Below are 22,394 nucleotides of genomic sequence, written 5' to 3' on the forward strand. Positions count from 1 at the left end.
AGGACGCCTAGAACTCCCTAGATCTGAATTAGAAGGCCTAGAAATTGAGAGAGAAGAGAGAAAAAGTGCGAGTGAAATGAGCTTTCGGACCCTCTATATATAGACACAAAACGGAACATTCGTTCCTCCGAACGTTGCCTCCATTCCGCAATCATTGAATCCGATTGTCACATCACGGTCGTAAGCAATGATGTCATCTTGCTGACATCACTGATGACATCAGCTAGCCAGAACGTTTCATCCGTTCTACCAACGTTGCTTCCTTTTTAGCTAACCCTCCGAGCTAATTCTGATCATTCTGAGTTTGTTTCCGTAGTTTGTAGACTCACCAGAAGCTTCCTTAATTCCGTTTACTTTATAATGACTTAGTGATTAATGCTTAATCACTCAATTTGTGTACGGGTCACTACATGTACATGGGAGGCTACTTAGTCTAGGGATTTGTAAACAGTCACAGCGGGGTATGACCTTGGATAGATACCAGGTGTGGTATTTGGATATTAGTTATCGTCTGGCTTTCGTCAGAGATGCAGGTTTTGGATTGCTGCTATCAGAATTAGTCTTGGGAGAGATTTTCTTTGACAAGTGATTGTTCTGAACAAATAGGATTTTGACCTTTGATATTTGGGATATCACTAGACGGCTAGTTCTAGTAGGTAGATGGACTCCTACCAGTGGTTATTATGAGTATAGTCTGATTTAATCAGAGATACGATTAAGATTCCTTGAGACAAAATGATCCATGTTATTGGATTGTAAACTGTTTTGGGCTTAGCTAGTCTTGGCACTAGTAGAATTTCTGCATATTACTTCGCTATTTTTTATTTCGGTGAACACTATTACCGAAGTAATACATAGTTATTTACTGCGGTTATAAAATTACCGAAGTAAAATATACTTTAGACTTCATCAATTAAAAAACCGGGCTTCACTTAAATTTTTATTTGACTTTTTACTTCGTCAAATTAAATTTGATGAAGTAGAAAGATGAAAATAAAATTTTTAATTTATATCTCGTGAAGTAATAGGTCTTGTTTTCTCTGTTAACTTATAATCTTCGTCAAACCATCTTTCTCTCGATCTCCTTAGTTTTCTCTCAATCTGGATTCTATTTTCTTGATGCTTCCTCGAGCTCCAGAAGCCTCAAGATTCACGATCCTTTTCAATTTTGATGGGTATGCGCATCTTTTCCCCTTCTTTTAAACTTCACGATCTCTTCGAATTTTTTTTATTTTTTCAGATTTAGGCTTTTCTTTCGATTATTCCAACTCTATCCCTGCAAGTATGGGAGCCGCGTATGACACGACGAAGAGCGGTGTTGGGGTGGCATCCATGGGTGTGATGCGGCTGAACACCCCATCATTCGTCTCATTGGAAGCTAGCGACGCCGCTGCAGACTCGCCGCCTCCCTCTTTTCGGAAAGGTGGTTATTATTATTGCTCTGTTTCCTGTTATTTTCCTACTAGTAGCTGAATACTTTTTCATTTTTTTGTGATTTTATGACTCGATTTTTGGCTATTTGTGTAACATGACTGTGAGATCTTGAAATTGATTTGTGCGCAGATCTACTTTTACCTTATTTGTTCGAGATTTTTATTTGAAAGGATTGGTAATTTTGAAGAAATCGACTACGCTTGACTCGGATATGACGTTTATGCCGTCATAGTTTTTATTGATCTGTTTTTATTTTTATAGATCTGAATTTATTTTGATTTTTTTCGTTGTTTTGTTTGAAATGATCTAGTTTAATTGATGTTTTTGGATATGAGTGGATAAGTTCATACTTGATGTGTGTTTTATATATCAGACTACTTAATTGAATGTCCTGTTATTTTTAAGGGAAAATGATTTGTATTGACTTGGTTTCTTGTATTTATATTTTTCGTTTTGCACAATATATTATCTCGATTTCTCTGTACCTTCTTGTTAAAATTTCAACTTCATATTATTCTGGAGTTTGATTCTTATAATTTTGCACCTCTAGCTTCACCCTTGCTTCACATCAAGGAATCATGCTAAAAAATGATAATTCTTATGTTTGGATCAATTGTATCCTTGTTGTGTAGATGATGATTTTTTTTACATGTCTTATTCATGCCTTTAGGTTTGTTCCTCAGATGATGAGTGCAGATATGCTAGAGTAAGTGAACTATTTGTGTATGATAAATTCAGTAGAGTTCCTGCCGAAACGATAGAGGTTGGCGATAGTTGTGCCGTTTGTGGAATCGATGATATTCAGGTAGGGTCAAATTAGTATAAGGAGAATTTATTTGTCTCTCGTCTTATGTATTTTCATATTCTGCTATCGTGAAAATCATGATAATAAATTTCTTTCATCGATCCAGATTGGGGAGACAATTGCAAACAAAACTTTTGGGAAGCCGTTACCCTCTATAAAGGTGGAAGAACCGACAATGGATTTCTCTATCAATAATTCACCTTTTGTCGATCCTGAGGTATGGTTATAAGTTTTCATCCCTTGTTAATCTACTGATAAAAGTAAATGATGACAAATCTTGTATCTTTTCTTGAATTTTCTGTACTTTAATTTAAGGTGCATTAAGAAATACCCCCAGCCATGTGCAGTAATACAACTGCGGAGTCTCATTATGCCTCAAGCCTGGCAGCATGAAAAATATTGGATTTTTGTTTAACATAAAAGTATAGAGAAGATATTTTCTGCTCATAATATATACTGATGTCTAGTCAGTTTAGAAATGGGATCCCTTTCGATTTGTTTCTGCTCATTAATGGATTTTATGTTTCAAATCTCAGATACGAGAATTGATCGGTGGTTTGAAGGATTATGTTTCTCTAGCTAAGGTTTGTTTCAATTTTTCAGTTATTTTTAAATCTTGTATATCTTTGTTGAACATATATTTTTAGTAATATTCCTGTGTCTGTTAATGGAGTTTGATATTTAAGAACTGTGAACACGGGCCTTTTCTTTCTAGGGAGTTGATTGATACAGAAATCCTATGGTGCCTGATTCTTGGGAAACTTTATTCCTTACACTTGGAATTTGTACAACCGCAGCCTTAATGATAAATGTGATTGAAATTGTATGTGTTTAGCAAGAAATAACACCCCATAATCCTATCATGGCCCTAATTCTGGAAAGTTTTGCTGCTGTGAAATAAAACTCGTGATTTTTCTCCAGCCACTTGGCGTTTTCCATTGCTGCTTCACCTTAAGTATAATTTTGTAGAGTATTGATAATCTGTGATATTGTAATGGTTGTGTACTTTTCAGGTAGAGTTATTGAGTTTCTGGATTTCAGGTGTATTTTTCTCCCTTTTGTTGTGCATCACTTCAACTCTGCAACATCGGAACGAGGTCTCGACTGCCCTGTACCTAGCCACGACCCAAAGCCCTAAATCCAAGCTCTGAATTGTAAGTGTTGGGTGAGTTTTGCTGTTGCATTTTTCATTCAAAAAAACTTAGATCCTAAAATCCATGTTATAGCTCGAAGTTGGGCGAGTTTTGTTACTGCATTTTTCATTAAAATGCAGATCCTAACAGACTGTTTCAGATGTGAATCATCCCTTTTCCGAAGATACTTAGCTACGTTAACAATCTCTGCATTCCAGCCTTTGTTACTTTAATTCTAACAAGTTTGGAAGGAGAAAGATCTAATTAGTTGCAACAAGTTTCAAATCCTGAAGTTTTGCGTTGAAATTACGACTCTGTAGCTGATATTTGGAGTGCGGCGGGAGTGATGCTCTATATTTTACTCAGTGGTGTTCCACCTCTCTGGGGAGGTATCATTTTTTTATATATATATATATGTTCAGTCACTTCTTATTTGGTTATTAAACATAGGATCATAAATATGAAGCTGGGGAAATTAAATGTTCCACCTCTCTGCATTCCAGTTTTCTTTGACCTGTTTTAAAGTTCGATGTTGCAGTAAAATGTGCATTTAATTTTTCCGGATGAGATGCAAATATTTGTAAATTAGAGGTAGCTGTTGAGCTTCTTCCCTTTCATGATCGTCAAATCGTCCTTCCCCTCAGGAAAACACTTTTTTGGAGGCTTGTATAGAAAATAATACAAAATCTAATCTATACATGGACCAAGTTGAGTTTGAGCCAGCACAGAATTGGACTGCAACAGTGCTCAAAGCTGATAGTCACCTTTCGGAACGCAATCTATTGACGAGGTGATTTCGAAAATTATTCTAATTAATTCGCAATCTTGGTTTTTTATTGTTTTTAATGGTTTAATTTAACCATTTAAGTATGTACTTATATAACTTGGTGTTGGCATCACCTTCTTTATAGTAGTTAAAGTGAACACTAGATTGTTTTGGCAGAAAAGTGTTTAAGGAACCCATTCTCATTAGAGCTGGAGGAGGAATTTACAACTATCTCTATCAGTTAAGGTTGTCATCACAGGACAGTGCACGAGTGAAACTTGAGGGAAGTAATATTCTTGGTAAGCTTCAGATAACATGGCGAACAAATTTGGGCGAACCTGGTCGCCTGCAGACTCAAAATATTCTAGGAAATGTAAGTTCATTTTTTTTATTGGTTTTTTACTTTAAAATGTTGACATGTATTGAATTCTAACTTTTATCCCCCTGCTGACTAGATACATCTGAAATGACAAACATTATTTAAAATGAAATCTTTTCACTGATATCTAATTCAATAATTAGAAGTCAACACTAATGGAATTGTCTATTGTAATTTGACCATAATTAGGGTCTGAATACTTTGGTTTTGGTGTGAAGGGCTGATTCAGTAATGTATATATTTTAATATATATTCTTTTGGATAAGAAATGATGATATATTAATATAGTAAGTTAATGGTTACAAAAGGCGGGCAAGAAATCCGCAGCAGACAAAAGGGTAAACAAATGCCCTAACAAAAGAGTTAATAACGTAGATTTTTTTAGTATCACATTTTTCTATTCTTACCGCTATCATTATTTACTCCTTTGCAGCCCATCACACGCAAGGAGATTGAATTGCAAGCTGTTGAGGTGCCTTCCGTCATTATAATGGAGAAACCTTTTGTGAGACCCCGATTCTAATCATCTAATCAAGAATTAATCCTATCAATAGACATCCAAAGATCCAAGAGATAAAGCAAATTTTTTTTTTTTTTTTTTTACACAGGGTGACGCGCGGGCGCGGGCGCGCATACAGCCCTGCCCGGGCCTCCGAGAAAGGGAGCAGAACGCGCGGGCGCTCCTCACCAGGCACGGGCGCGCATGGCCTGCTGTTTTAGCTCAAAATAAGGCTTCAAAAGTGCAATCCAACACCCAGAAAGGCTCCGACATGATCCAACTAAAACTTTTCCAACAACGAAGTATTCAATTACAAGAAAGAGTAGAACATGCATCAATTCTAAGTTCCAAAATCCAAAATACAAATCGAGTTCGAATACAATCTAAGTTCGATTTCAAATTCGACTTCTACAATAACAAGGCCTCACTCTATCAACTCATCCACCTAGCCATGCGATCTCTGACTCGGTCCTGCCCTACCTGTTGCCAAGCACACATACAAAGACAAGACAACAGCCGGATAATCCGGTGAGAATAATATTCCCAGTAAAAGAGACAAACATGCAATATCATAAAAACATCTCAAACGAAATGCATCATCTTCTACATATTCAAATAACAACCATGCAATTCCACAAGAATGTCTAAAACTCAATTCATATGCATAAATGCAATGCATGTCTTTAAATCTGAGATTATCAAGTCGGATAATCAAAACATTTCAGCTTTTGCTTTTGGGATCCCGAGGACGAGATCACGTAAACGACTCACCGACTCTCCCGATCGAGGTGGTGCTACGTATCTCCATCCTCTAGACTTTGGTGCGACTATAAGGAGTATGCTAGCACTAGGTGAAACGGCTACACCCAGGCCACTCACAATATAATCCCCAAAACGTCTATCATCAAAAGGGCCGTCCTGCCCGCTACTCAAATCAAGGATTCATTTTCAAGATGAATGAAATTCAAAGCATAACTCAAATAATTCAAATAATCAAATAACATGCAAGTATGTGATTTTTCCGGAACACTCGAATCAAGTCGGATTCGAGTCATTCGTTCCATTCCATTCTAAGTCATCTTATACCTCTTTTCAACAACGTCGATGCTCCAAACCTGGAAACAACATCGATACAAGAATTCCAAATCAAAATTCCATTCCAAATCAAGTTCAACGATAAAGATAATTCAATTAACTTTCGAGGATGGATCAACTCGATACCAAACCTCGATCAACACTTCAACGATTCGAAAGTTGCCAATTCGGAACTCCACGATCTTCAACTAATCTGCGGAGATAAAATCAACCCAATATCAATCCATTCAAAACGAGCAACTCCCAAAAACTCAAACGAATCTCCAATTTCCAAAATCTCAAACCGGCGGCATAACGGCTATAAATTCAACTAACCGAAAATGCAAACAGCATAATATCACTCTAAGCAACTCATATCAATCAACATTCAACCAAAACAATCCAATTCCAACAAATCACAAAACTCACTTTTTCGAAAATCCCTTCAAAAATTCATAACAAATCCGAACGTCGCTCTAATTCAAAACTGACAGATAATAAACGATCAGAACTCCGCCAGGAACAACATACGAGAATCTAAATCGATTCTAACCACCTCCGAAAAACAAAACATATCCGATCGGAGAAATACTTACGGTATAACGAAGCTCCCTCAGCCGTGATCGCTAATCTGCCTTCAGAAATAATTTCTAACGGACGGATCGAGCTCGGACTGAAATCCAAAAGCTTGAAAAGCTTATCTCACGCCTTCAATGGAGGAATCGGTTGGGAGAGAAGAGGGTGGAGTGAAGGAGGAGTCAAAACAAGGTATAAATATCTAATTAAGTCCATATTTGCGTTTTAGTCCCTGAAAAATCCAAAATTTGCAAAAAGGACCCTGATCAAAATCAAGTCGGCTCTTGAACTCTGGAATCTCCGATTATCTCAAATAAAGTCGATTAAGATAAAATCGGGGCGTTACAATTCTCCCCCACTAAGAAAAGATTTCGTCCTCGAAATCGACACGGTTCCAACACGAACTCTGTTCTCCAAACTACTCCTTCAAGTCTGTCAATCAAAAGTCGACTCCTTCTCTACAGAAAATCCTCCTAAGCTCAGTCACAATCGAATCATCTCTGGTTTCAACTCAAGGCATAACATCCAAAGTTCGACTCGTCTAATCTGGCTGTCCGTCGTTCCGAGGATATCGAACTGAAAAAGTTGAAATCAGGCAACAAAATCTCATCGAAGTCCTTGCCGAAAGAATGAGTGCATCAAGGATCTCTGTCTAAACTGACAGACTTCAACAAAAACAAGACATCTGACAACCTCTGACAAGATATCAATCCTCTAATCTTGACTGAAAGTCATTCTGTACAGAGAACGGTAGAAGATTCCAGCAATCGGTCATTCGAAGTCAGATAGTAGAAAAAATAAGAACATGTCTTCAATCAATAAGATCGCTACGAGCTCAAAGTCCAGATTCAGACATTGAGTCTCGAGCATCTTCAACTGTCTCGACGTCTAGACTATAGCGCAATTCCACTTAATAAGAATACATCTCCAAAATCTCGATAAGAAAAGATCGCTGATCGGCATAAATTCCATCATCAAATCATACAATCGAAGAAGACCATTCGATCCAAAAGAATTCAGACATCGAAGAAAAACATACAACTGCTCGGCACAAACATCTGCTATACGAGTCTCAAAAGCTCCGAAAGATCAGTACAATTCTCATTCCAAAAAGATAAGAAATCAGCGATAAAAATTCCTAGTCTCAACTAATTCTTCTAAAAGATCCGGTTAACAGAAGTTAACAACACTACTGGAGTATTCATCAATTCGAACGATTCAACAATTTAAAAGAGGCACGTTAAACATATACAGATTCTTCAATAAGAAGGCAAGAGATTCGCCAGTATCTAACAGTCCAATAAGAATAGGAAACTCAATATCGAACGTTACCTGATCTGTCATTATCGGGTGCAGCCTGAGTCTGCGGATCCTCAGATAGAGCAAAAACTCGTGCCTGCTGTCTGGGAGGCTGGCTTGCATACTGATTACCTTCCTGCACATTCTGTTGCTGAGGTTGAAAAGAGTGGACAGTAGGTGCTTGCTGCTGAGGCTGAGCTGTCTGTCTTGGGAAAATTCCACTCTGAGCTTGCTGAGGAACACGCTGAGGACACGTTCTCGCAAAATGCCCCGCCTGGTTACAAATATGACAGCTTCCAAAAATACCTCTACACTGATCACTGGAGTGACGACCTCCGCAGTTGGTACAAGACATGCCTGACTGTCCCGAACTCTGTCCCGATCCATACTGCCTCGAACCACTCGAGCTCGAAGAACTGGTTCCGTGCTTCTTAAACTGCTTCCCCTTCGGGAGATAGTAATCCTTCCTATTACCTCCACTGCTACCACCCTCAGAACTCGGTGGTTGGTTCTGAAACTGAAAGGATTGATTCTGGTAATGGAACGGTTGGTTTTGGTATTGAGAAGATTGTGCCTGAAACTGTCCTTGCTGCTGCTGAGGCACAAACTGATTTCCTCTCTGTCTCCACAAACCTGCTTCTGCTCCCTTTGCGTGATTCATGGCATCCGCAAAGTTGTTAGGCCTGTTGGTATTTACCAACGTGAAGACGTCGGGGTTCAAACCATTGATGAACTGATCTGCCTTAGCTTTTTCATCTCCGGCAATTAGCGGTGCAAAACGCAACAGACTATCGAACTTAGCCACGTACTCTTCAATGTTCAGATTCCCTTGCCTCAGGTTGGCAAACTCTGCTCCCTTATCTTTGCGATACGAGATAGGGAAAAACCGCTTATAAAATTCCGATTTGAAAAGAGTCCAAGTAACTTCCGTACCTCTATTCTCCATTGCTTTCTTCGTCATGATCCACCAACTCTTAGCAACCCCACGAAGCTGATGAATGACTAACCTGATTTGACGGTCATCTGAGTAATCGATGGAATCGAACAACTGATCGATATCATCCAACCAACTCTCACAGTCAACTGGATTTTCTGAACCCATCAAAAATGGCGGATTGAACGACTGAAACCTTTTCAGCAAGGTTTCCATAGGCGTCGCTGAAGCATCCATCTCTACCGTTTCAGTACTAGCTTGCTCAGTAGCAGGAATAACTGGTGGTGGGTTCTTGTTAATAACTCGTCGAGGACCCATCTGATTATCAAAGGTTATGACACAAGATAACTCAATCGCTGCAATCAGTGCCCTTGCAACCTCTCAGAATTCCGGATACAGGTGAATTACAGTTCATATCTCAAATAATTCATGCTTTAAAATTCAATCACGTAATCATGTAACTCAGATAATTCTCAACAAATAAAATATGCTCGCATGGTATTTAAATAAATCGATTTAAATAACTCAATCACATGCGAGAATTCAATTCATGCGGACTCGATCTACCCCGCTCACTTCTAAATTCAGTCCAAAGAATCTTATCGCTCTGATACCACTTAATGTGAGACCCCGATTCTAATCATCTAATCAAGAATTAATCCTATCAATAGACATCCAAAGATCCAAGAGATAAAGCAATTTTTTTTTTTTTTTTTTACACAGGGTGACGGGCCGGCGCGCCACCCGAGGCGCGGGCGCGCATACAGCCCTGCCCGAGCCTCCGAGAAAGGGAGCAGAACGCGCGGGCGCTCCTCACCAGGCGCGGGCGCGCATGGCCTGCTGTTTTAGCTCAAAATAAGGCTTCAAAAGTGCAATCCAACACCCAGAAAGGCTCCGACATGATCCAACTAAAACTTTTCCAACAACGAAGTATTCAATTACAAGAAAGAGTAGAACATGCATCAATTCTAAGTTCCAAAATCCAAAATACAAATCGAGTTCGAATATAATCTAAGTTCGATTTCAAATTCGACTTCTACAATAACAAGGCCTCACTCTATCAACTCATCCACCTAGCCATGCGATCTCTGACTCGGTCCTGCCCCACCTGTTGCCAAGCACACATACAAAGACAAGACAACAGCCGGATAATCCGGTGAGAATAATATTCCCAGTAAAAGAGACAAACATGCAATATCATAAAAACATCTCAAACGAAATGCATCATCTTCTACATATTCAAATAACAACCATGCAATTCCACAAGCATGTCTAAAACTCAATTCATATGCATAAATGCAATGCATGTCTTTAAATCTGAGATTATCAAGTCGGATAATCAAAACATTTCAGCTTTTGCTTTTGGGATCCCGAGGACGAGATCACGTAAACGACTCACCGACTCTCCCGATCGAGGTGGTTCTACGTATCTCCATCCTCTAGACTTTGGTGCGACTATAAGGAGTATGCTAGCACTAGGTGAAACGGCTACACCCAGGCCACTCACAATATAATCCCCAAAACGTCTATCATCAAAAGGGCCGTCCTGCCCGCTACTCAAATCAAGGATTCATTTTCAAGATGAATGAAATTCAAAACATAACTCAAATAATTCAAATAATCAAATAACATGCAAGTATGTGATTTTTCCGGAACACTCGAATCAAGTCGGATTCGAGTCATTCATTCCATTCCATTCTAAGTCATCTTATACCTCTTTTCAACAACGTCGATGCTCCAAACTTGGAAACAACATCGATACAAGAATTCCAAATCAAAATTCCATTCCAAATCAAGTTCAACGATAAAGATAATTCAATTCAACTTTCGAGGATGGATCAACTCGATACCAAACCTCGATCAACACTTCAACGATTCGAAAGTTTCCAATTCGGAACTCCACGATCTTCAACTAATCTGCGGAGATAAAATCAACCCAATATCAATCCATTCAAAACGAGCAACTCCCAAAAACTCAAACGAATCTCCAATTTCCAAAATCTCAAACCGGCGGCATAACGGCTATAAATTCAACTAACCGAAAATGCAAACAGCATAATATCACTCTAAGCAACTCATATCAATCAACATTCAACCAAAACAATCCAATTCCAACAAATCACAAAACTCACTTTTTCGAAAACCCCTTCAAAAATTCATAACAAATCCGAACGTCGCTCTAATTCAAAACTGACAGATAATAAACGATCAGAACTCCGCCAGGAACAATATACGAGAATCTAAATCGATTCTAACCACCTTCGAAAAACAAAACATATCCGATCGGAGAAATACTTACGGTATAACGAAGCTCTCTCAGCCGTGATCGCTAATCTGCCTTCAGAAATAATTTCTAACGGACGGATCGAGCTCGGACTGAAATCCAAAAGCTTGAAAAGCTTATCTCACGCCTTCAATGGAGGAATCGGTTGGGAGAGAAGAGGGTGGAGTGAAGGAGGAGTCAAAACAAGGTATAAATATCTAATTAAGTCCATATTTGCGTTTTAGTCCCTGAAAAATCCGAAATTTGCAAAAAGGACCTTGATCAAAATCAAGTCGGCTCTTGAACTCTGGAATCTCCGATTATCTCAAATAAAGTCGATTAAGATAAAATCGGGGCGTTACACCTTTTGTGGTAACCTCCATACTTTTCTAGATATGGTCGTATGCATTTATTGAACTTCTTACTTAATTCATATTTGGTCCCCCTTTTGTGAAGAAATGTCCTCATGCCTTTGCTATTTTTAAATAATGACTTATGATCGAGCTATTTTATTATGAAGAACAACATCAATTATCTTTTTATCCCGCTGAAGGGTAAAGCTTGGATTTCCCATTTGTTTTGGTAGTCACAGAATGAGCATTCTCACAGAAAAGTGGCCCTTAGGATTGTCCTTCTGTTTATTAGAGTTTGCCTGCTAAATTATGTAAATGGTGGCCTCAAGAGTGCTGATCACAACTGTACCATTGCCAAGTGAGGTCGCTGGAAATTTATATTCTTTTAGCCATGCACAAAACACAGTATAAGTTATTTTTTTTAATGCATGATTCACTATGTCTAAGCTTAATCATTCACATTCTTGATATCCTTATTTATGCACGCTTGAATCTCGTAAACCAGACTGAAAGAGTTCTTGGGCCCTTTGAAGTATGGTTATCAGAAAATAATACACTTGATGAGAAGATAGTAATGGTAAATGGTCTTCAGACAGTGGTGAGTCTTTTAAAATGGCTTGATTTGTTGCAACCCTAAGTTTCAAACACTGATTCCATCCTGAACATGATAGGATGAGATTGTCTCTTTATTCCAGGTGTAATGCTTCTCCTATTACATGAGGATAAGCTAAAGGATTCTAATTGTTTATGTTTTGAACAAATCTATTTTAAAAGTGTCAATATAATCATTTAATTTCAACCGTGTATGGATTGTTTTAAGCAAAGATGATCTTGAACAACAATTTTTGTGGCAAGTTTTAAAACCCATAACTAGCTGATCATACATGTCAACATGCATATCAAATAGATTGTTGCTTATTCTTTGTTTTGGATTTCAGTTTGCAACTGCTGCCTTGTTGGTTTACCGTGACATTCCTATATTTTTTTGAATGTCAGTTTGCAGGATGCGTCAAGAATCAGTGTTACAGTCAAGAACAATTTGATGAAGTTAGAAGTGAATGGAGTGAATTTGTCTACTCGCATGTAGGTGCTTAAATATGTCATTCACGTTGGGATATTAAATTCTTTTGAGGAAATACGTGTGGATGTGTACACGTTTAGTTTTGAGAAAGTACGTGTGGATATGTGCATATAATTTCACGTTATTTTGGTAGATAGACTTGTTGACTTATGTATGCTTGTCGTTTTGGGATGAATTTATTATTAGTATATTTTAAGTTTCAAAAATATATTTATGGCATTATTGTACCTAAATTTTAATTTACAAGCAATGTGTTCTATTAATTCGGCAATTTTAGTATCAACGTAGTAAATCGATGAATTTACTTCATCGTTGATTTAAATGCTGCAGTTATATGTATTTTATTGCTTCGGCAATTTTAGTAATCGATAAATATGGAAGTAAATCATTATCTTCTACTTCGTATATTAATCAAAATACCGAAGTAAAACAAATTTTATTACTTCGGCAATTTTATTAATAGACGAAGTAGAAGAATGCATTTTACTACGGTAATATAGGAAATTAACGAAGTAAAAGATATTATATCACTTCGTCTGTTAATGAAATTGATGAAGTAAAAAACTATTCTATGGCTTCAGTAATTTCATTAATAAGCGAAGTAGAAGATTGCATTTTACTTCGGTGATAAAATAAATTAACGAAGTAAAACACAATCTTTCACTTCGTATACCATCCGAAGTATAATCATAGTTGTTACTTCATTAAATTCATTAATTACCGAAGTAGAAGCATATGTTTGACTTCGTAACTTATGAAATAAGCGAAGTAAAATATATGTTTTTACTTCGGCACCGGTCCAATTCTGCCTCCAAAAAATGACCAAAGACTTCTGTAATTTAAGGTATAAGACTTCGGTGATTCAGCGAAGTAAAAAAGTACCCTATTACTTCACGTGACACTACTTCGGTAATTAAGTTCCTACGACTTCGGTTATTAACCGAAGTCTTACGCGATTTTTCTACTAGTGTGGTGTTCATTTTGGATGGACAAGGCAGTTAGCAGTATGTCCAAACTGGTGCAGGTTTGTGCCAGTAGACTACCCTTAGCTATCGTCTGACTCTGTCAGATATAGAAATGATAATTCGATGTGAATCTTATGATTCCAAGTGTTTGGGATTAGGAGACTTATGGTTACGAGATCAGAGTTGTTGATCAAGATTTGTAAGTTTTTCAATAATCAGTAATTGGCGAGTAATTTCCTAATTTGCTTGATCCTGTCGGACCAACCATGAGCTGCAGCGGATCAACGTGATCGACAAGTTTAGTACCATCAATTCTGATTTGGGATATTTTGAATCAGGAAGTAATTGAGATGGTTATATAAGCTGGTCTGCTTAGGATTTTGGTCCTTGGTAATGCCTAGAAGCAGTAAAGTGATTCAGGTACATTCGGGATTCTCTAGTCGCTTGGGGTTCTCTAGGAATGTAGAATATGAAACTTTTGGGTTTCTGTTGATCACAAGGAGAGGTTACAGTTGGACTCTTATAGTCATGACTTAGTCTGATAGTGTTGCTGAAGTTATCAGTGATAAATACAGACGCTGGGATTTAGTAACGGTTCAGGAAAGTACTTTCTTGGTAGAAATGGGCAGATTCGATCTGAGTATTTCTTGGTATTAGCAATGATCGACCCAGTTTGTGGAGATATGGTTAATTAGTTGTTCCAGGTTGTTACTGAACGACAGTTTTCGTGACTGTTTGTCGAGTATTTTGCTTAGGCGTTTTTGTAAGGCTTGAAAATATTCAGTGATTAATAACTGGAAATATGAAAGAATTAATTACGGAAGTTGAGATTTACATTTCGAATATGAGAAAATATGAATTTGAAGAATTTACGAAATTATAAATTTAATTTCGAGTTGCAAATATTTAATTTGAGGATTTTCGGATTTTATGATTTTAATATCCAAAATTATTAAATTAAAAGAAGAAAATATTTTCATTGATTATTTATGGATTTGAGATTGAAATGTTGAGTTTGGATTTAACAAGAATTTAATTTGAGAATGAAATCCGAGCAATGACCAATTTACAAATATTGAGAAGTTCAAGGACTAAAATACGATAAGGTTCGAAATTATTTAATTTTAATCCGAGAATATTTAATTTGAGAATATTTAGTGTTTAGAATTAAATTCTAATATTCTTAAATTATTTTGGGTTGAAATTGAATTAAATCTCTTGTTCGGGGACTGATTTGCAATTATGCCATAATTTAGGAACTAAACTGCAAATAGGTCAATATATATCTACTTTCACCTTGAAATTCACGTGGAAATCAGACATATCAGCCAAGAAAAACATATGGCACGAGAAAGATGGGTTTAAGCCATTTTCAACTTTTAAGCTTCGATATCTTTTGATCCGCCCGGTAGAATTTCCGATTGATCGTATATTTGCGATCACGACTCTGTATGCTATGTTTTGGCGTATGTTTTATGAAGTTCTACCATGTTTTAATTTTATGTTGTTGGTAGCATTAAGATTTGATGTTATTAACGTGTTCTAGTATATACGACGATAACATATCTAAGACGGATCGAGAAAAGATCGTCGTTTGGACATGTTTTCGAATTATTGAAGAATTTTGTAAAATCTGAAATTTGGGGACTGGTTTGTACGTATATAAGCTGCTGAATTGGTGATGAGGATTTGTTTAGATGATTGTCTAAATGATGTTATGCTTTTGACAATACCGAATTCGAATCGTTACGCCATCGGTTTACGTTTGCTGAAATTCTGAAAATTGTAGCTGCTAATTTAAAATTTGCATGAATGAAAGAGGAATGATATGAGTTATATATCAATATTTAGATGATTATTAAGTTGCTATAATTATGGTTTCAAAACCGGTATGCCGTCGGTTGAAATTTCGGTTCTTGATCAAGATTGGAGATTGTTTAAGTCTTGATGAGTTGAAATGAGTTTGAGAGCTGATATGATATTGTTTAACACATCATTTCAGACTTGAATAGATTTTAATGAGATTGATATCGAAGAGTATTGAATTCGAATCGACGAGTTCGAGTTTGAATAACTTGACGTGTTTGAAGTTGAATCAAGAACACCTTTACTGAGCAACGATTGACATGAGCAGATTTTTATGTGAGTTCTTAGCTGATATATATATAACTTGATATGCTATATTTCAGATTTGTAAAGAAGCGATTCGGACTCGAGAATTCAGCTTTTGGAAATGGGAACAAATATCTCAAGGTTGGAGTCATTTCACTTGAAGATTGAGTAGTGAACTTGAGCTGAATTTTGATTTGAGTTTGTTGAGTTGAGTGTCCAGATTTGGAGCATCGTAAACACGATTGACAGGTATAAGATGATATTGAGAGTCAGGGATTCGATACTCGAGAATGATGATTCTTGAGTTATCCCGACAAATCACATACTTGATTATTATTTGTTCTTGATTTAGAACTTGATGTTATTATTGTTGATCTATCTCAGGTAGTGGATCTTTTATTTTGATATGATATGATATCTGAAATGATTCTAATGCCAACGTTTGATAAACCTTATTTTCGAGTCAGATATGACTACGATAGATGGATATCCATGTCAAGATCGGATACGAATCTTGATGGCAGAGATTTTCTATGAATCAATTCTTGATATATGCGCGCTATTTATTTGATGTCTGGATTGATATTTGTCGAGTTGATATCTGCATTATATTTTTCCATTTTGAGTTGAAATGGTTAGAGTTGATATGTTTATATTTTAACGCATGTATATGTCTTTTATACTGGGAATTATATTCTCACCAGAGTTTATCCGGCTGTTGTCTTGTTTTGTATGTGTGCATGGCATTAGGTTAGGGCATGGGCAAGTCAGATGTGTCTTGGATAGCTCGAGATTAAAAGATTAGAAGTGGTTACTCGGGTTTTAAGAAGATGACATGTATGAAATGAATTTATAAAACATGTTAGAATACAAAAAAATCTTGTACATGTTTTCTATTTATTGAATCCTAGTTTATATTCAAGATTGATGAATTATAGATGCTAGGATTAATTTTTAAATGCATGTCAATTATTTAGAAGCATGTAGGAAAATACATATGATTGATTGTATCATTTTCTGATTTGAAATGTGCAAATATTGAATTTTAATAGCAGGGCACGAACCCCATGTATGCTATGTGCATAGGTCCTTGTACCCTACTATTTCAGAATATGTTCAAGATATCGAAGACACGGACCCCGTGCCTACCTGTGTGTAGGGGTCCGTGTGGTCTGGAACAAAAACAGTAGCTTCATAAATTTTTAAATCATGGGCACGAACCCAGAAACGGAGGGGGCACAGGGTCTGTGTATCTTGAATCTTTTAATTGTGCGTACAGAATAATGCACGGACCCGAGCACGGACATGTGCACGGAGTCCGTGTATGATAAAAAAATTGTTGTCTTGTTGTAATCATCGTATGTTAATGATGATTAATTGTTAATTTGCCCTAAGATAAGATTAGCAACCCGAGGTCCCCACAACAGGTGGTATCAGAGCGAAAAGTTCTTGGACTACGATAAAAGTTGAGCGGGGTAGATTGAGTCGCATGCATTTATAGTATTGCATGATTATGCTTTACTTGATTTGGAAAATTGTATACGAATATGATTTATTGATTTAAACACCGCTTGTTGCACTTATATGATAATTACATGTGTTATGCTGATATGCATGCATGATTTACTGATTTACTGAATTCATCAGAATAAGTGAATTCATTGTAAGCATGTATTAGGTGAAAAGCATGAGAATTTGCAAGCATGTGATTTATTAAGACGCATGAGATTATATGAATGTTATACTGATTTGTATTTTATAATCTCTGCATTATATATTGCTTATGTTAGAAAGTAAAACAGAGTTTACAGACAGAATGAGTACCTCAGACAAAACAGAACAATTTTGAGGTAAGTTTTGCATCGATAGATATGATGATTTCATTGAGGAGTATGTTAGTTGAACAACTCCAGAGCTGCTAATCACCAACTCAGAAAGATATAGAATGTGCTATGGCTAGACAGGGGTTGAGGAGAAGAGCTGGATCCGTTATTCACGTAAAGAATATTCAGATGAACATAGAACCAGCCTGAATATATATATCAAATCCATACCTTAGTAAGAAGTTGGTGGATTGTGAAGGAAAGATAGCTGAAAAACAGATCTACTGAAATGTTTTGGCAGGTAAGTAAACAAAATTATTTCTTTATGTATTTGATAGAGAAGATAGAAAAGCAGAATTTTACAAACAAAAGTATAACAATTTGAATGAATTGATTGAAGCTATTACCAGAGCAAAGAAACCTTGAATTGAGTGTATGAGCAAAGAAACCTTGAATTGAGTGTATGAGGTAGAATGAAATTTTATTCACGCCTCTGGAATGAAGAAGATTAGAATCATCACATCCACTACAGATTTCATAGCAGTATAACAATGAAGCAAAATATAGTGACAACAATAGCATAGATCGATTAAGTTTAAGCGTTAGTATTGCAAGAAATATTAGAATAGCATCCTTAGCTGAAGTTGATTAAGAAGAAATCTGAATATAGAACAATCTCATTGGCAAGAAGCAATTACAGATTATTTGGCTCAATTGTACAAGATAATAACACTGCAGGTAATTGAAGTAATTTTAATTAACCTGCTTATCTATATTGATTGTCTTGCATTTAGTCATCGATCAATGATTTGTTATGCTACAATCTGTATCTGTTGAGCCTTTATTAATTGTATTTGCTGAGATTTTTCCTTTGAGTAAGATTGGACAGAAAACAATGAAATACATATTTGAGGAACTAAGATTGAATTTGATCATATATAATTGATGTACAAAGATAAGATGCATTAAAGATATTTATGCAATAACTGAGTACCAGTTACCAGCTGATTGAATTCGTTCAATGATTAAGCAATAAAAGTGATTAGATTTTTATGATATGAGTTTTAGAAAAAGAAGATTTTTTTTATTTCGGTACTGGTTATATCAAGCATAACGTAGAAAAATGTCGGAAGAATTCTAGTCGATGTACTAAATTCGTATAGAACTAATCTAGAATTGACAGATATGTCAGTGGTTAGACTATACATAAATATTCAGATGTAATATTTTGACTTTTCTACGCAATGAAAAAAGTTCAATAGAAAGTGGTGTTTAGTAAAAAAGTCTTATGACAACTTGTATAGAAGAACACTACTTGAACTGAAAAACTTCAGAAACAGCTAAAAGATTGATTAAAAAAGAATTATTCTAGTACCGAAATGATTATTAAATCTACGACAATAAGTTAAGTCGAAAAGATTATATTCGATCATTTGTCAATTGGGAATGAATAGATAAACGCATATCAATAGAGATTAAGAAAAATCAGTTACAGTAGAGCTTTCTCTTCAATTTTGCTGAAGCTATTAGATCATAGAAATTATGATTTTTGAATTTCTTGATATCGATTCAGAGGTTTTTGTATTGGACCTCGATCGATTTTGATTGACTCTTATTCCGTTGCTAGAGTCTAACTTGATTCACTCGCTGTCATTCAAAATATTTGATTTTGGCTGACATTTCTTTGAGCGAGTTTCTTTGATTCGAAATTGAAGATTCATTGATTATTTGATATATATATTCAGTGTCTTTTGAAGTTTTTGGCTCGTAACTGATAGAAATTTTGTTATAGAGTATCAGCAAGATGTGTGAATTGATTTCATGAATTGCTATTTATTGGGACATAGAAAGAAGAATTAGATGAATGCTTGATCGATTAAGTACATATTTGTACTATTTGTACTTGACTTTCTAGATAGATACTCACACAATCAGAGTTGTTGCAATCCCAGCTAAGCCAAATTGGTTTAAAAATATTAAAGCAACATTGATATTTGATCAAGCAATTCGAATTTGATTGAGAATGCCTAAATTCAGATATGAAAGAAGAAAGAAGATCAAAGTAGATGGATTTTGAAGTGAATAATCGATTGACTATGTTTGATATTCTAGACATGGAATATAAGAGTTTGAATGAAGCACATTACAACTGATTTAATATCCATATAGTTGCCAATAATTATACATCACATGTATGAATTACATGGAAATCAGTATTGGTGAAAATAAAATGAAAGCAAATACGACAGAATTGCAATTTCCAATACTACATTTTCAGTAAAAGAAACAGAAAAGAAGAGACCAAGTGGTCTATGTAACAACTTAGTTACTGCATAATCGACATACGATCAATTTTTCGAAAGAACTTTAGTTCAAAACTACTTAAATCGACATGATTTTAAGATTTAGATTGTAGTATCTTTCGACAGATTCAAAATTATGCTGCATTAGATATGATACAGACATAAAGAGATAGCTGTTAAGAAGTTAGAAATATGATAAGATTACAGGAAATATTGAAATCTATTGTCGAGATAGAGACTTTAGATTTATTTTCTAGATTGTGGCACTGATTTTCAGATGTTCTAAGTGTTTGGTTGTATGAGATTTCATTATACCATTATCTGATCGATGGATTGTCTGATGTGACTATTCAGATTTCCGAGGATATACTCAAGACGGTAGTACTAGATTTGGTACTAGCTGATTGACTTTTTTCCACTTGATGATTATAATTTCTGTAACAACTATCTTATAGATATAAAGACAGTGTTTTGATTATTAGATGATGCGAAAATCAGAATTGTCTTTATATTGAGACAGTATGTCAGATGTATTAGCTATCAGACCAGATATGAATCGAGAAAAGATAGAGAATGTGCGAATTGATCCGAACTCAACAAGGACAGAGCAGAATCAACAACATTAGCAGAATAAGAATCGATATAGATTTTTATGTGTGAACAAAATAAGTAGTAAGAAAATTCGTCTCAGAGCATGATCCGATTCTGAAAGAGATTTCAGAAATGATTTAATTATGAATCCTTGTGCGTATTCAATTATTGATTAATATTCCATCTTGCTTTGTCAGATATATCAAAATATGATCCATATGTATATAAGCTGAAGAATATCAGCCAGATTATTCCATGTGGAATTGATGAACTGAAGAAAAAGCTGAAAAGATGTTGAGCTAAGAAGAGAAATCGATCTAGATTGTGATCAAGAGAAAGAACAACTTAGTTATAAGTTGATTCAATGATTACAGAACAACAGAATATACATGATTGAAGAAGCGATCAGATAAGAACAAATATCTATAGCTTACAGAAATGAAGTAAGTATTACTTCACTTAGCTATACAGTTTGAAGATTCAGCACTAAGAACGAATGCGATTTCGAGGACGAAATCATTCCTTAGAGGGGAAGAATTGTAAGGCTTGAATAAATTCAGTGATTAATTACTAAAAATATGAAAGAATTAATTACGGAAGTTGAGATTTACATTCCAAATATGAGAAAATATGAATTTGAAGAATTTACAAAATTATAAATTTAATTTCGAGTTGCAAATATTTAATTTGAGGATTTTTGGATTTTAAGATTTTAATATCCGAAATTTTTAAATTAAAAGAAGAAAATATTTGCATTGATTATTTATGGAATTTGAGATTGAAATGTTGAGTTTGGATTTAACAAGAATTTAATTTGAGGATGAAATCCGAGCAAGGATCAATTTGCAAATATTGAGAAGTTCAAGGACTAAAATGCGATAAGGTCCGAAATTATTTAATTTTAATTCGAGAATATTTAATTTGAGAATATTTAAAGTTTAGAATTAAATTCTAATATTCTTAAATTATTTTGGGTTAAAATTTAATTAAATTTCTTGTCCGGGGATTGATTTGCAATTATGCCATAATTTAGGGACTAAACTGCAAATAGGTCAATATATATCTACTTTCACCTTGAAATTCACGTGGGAATCAGACATCTCAGCCAAGAAAAACATATTGCACGAGAAAGAAAGGTTTAAGCCATTTTCAACCTTTAAACTTCGATATCTTTTGATCCACCCGGTAGAATTTTCGATTGATCGTATATTTGCAATCACGACTCCAAGTGCTACGTTTTGACGTACGTTTTATGAAGTTCTACTATGTTTTAATTTTATGTTGTTGGTAGCATTAAAATTTGATGTTATTAACATGTTCTAGTACATACGACGATAACATATCTAAAATGGATCGAGAAAAGATCATCGTTTGGACATGTTTTCGAATTATTGAAGAATTTTTTAAAATCTGAAATTTGGGGACTGGTTTGTACGTATATAAGCTGCTGAATTGGTGATGAGGATTTGTTTAGATGATTGTGTAAATGATGTTATGCTTTTGACAATAACGAATTCGAATCATTACGCCGTCGGTTTACGTTTGCTGATTTCGAATTTGCATGAATGAAAGAGGAATGATATGAGTTATATATTAATATTTAGATTATTATTAAGTTTCTAGAATTACGGTTTCGAAATCGGTAGTCGGTTGAAATTTTGGTTCTTGATCAAGATTGGAGATTGTTTAAGTCTTGATGAGTTGAAATGAGTTTGAGAGCTGATATGATATTGTTTAACACATCATTTCAGACTTGAATAGATTATAACGAGATTTATATCGAAGAGTATTGAATTTGAATCGACGAGTTCGAGTTTGAATAACTTGACGTGTTTGAAGTTGAATCAAGAACACCTTTACTGAGCAACGATTGACATGAGCAGATTTTTATGCGAGTTCTTAGCTGATATATATAACTTAATATGCTATATTTAAAATTTGTAAAGAAGCTATTCGGACTCGAGAATTCAGCTTTTGGAAATGGGATCAAATAGCTCAAAGTTG

The 22,394-nt window shown here is 35.4% G+C and overlaps 1 protein-coding gene and 1 long non-coding RNA gene across 2 annotated transcripts; both read left to right on the forward strand.

Annotated features, from left to right (window-relative positions):
- The first annotated feature begins 927 nt into the window (after positions 1–927).
- On the forward strand, positions 928–2,384 carry LOC140894562 (uncharacterized). The gene is made up of 4 exons (XR_012153861.1): positions 928–1,175; positions 1,241–1,423; positions 2,105–2,239; positions 2,346–2,384. It is a non-coding gene; the product is annotated as an uncharacterized lncRNA (long non-coding RNA).
- Positions 2,385–2,414: 30 nt separating this feature from the next.
- On the forward strand, positions 2,415–5,040 carry LOC140862464 (uncharacterized). Its single transcript, XM_073265487.1, has 6 exons — positions 2,415–2,456; positions 2,776–2,823; positions 3,253–3,336; positions 4,017–4,162; positions 4,316–4,511; positions 4,951–5,040. The coding sequence occupies exons 1-6, from the start codon at positions 2,415–2,417 to the stop codon at positions 5,038–5,040; spliced, it is 606 nt and encodes a 201-aa protein (XP_073121588.1).
- Positions 5,041–22,394: the final 17,354 nt, after the last annotated feature.

Source organism: Henckelia pumila, chromosome 4, assembly GCF_033568475.1.
Source record: "Henckelia pumila isolate YLH828 chromosome 4, ASM3356847v2, whole genome shotgun sequence".
Taxonomy (NCBI): Eukaryota; Viridiplantae; Streptophyta; class Magnoliopsida; order Lamiales; family Gesneriaceae; genus Henckelia; species Henckelia pumila.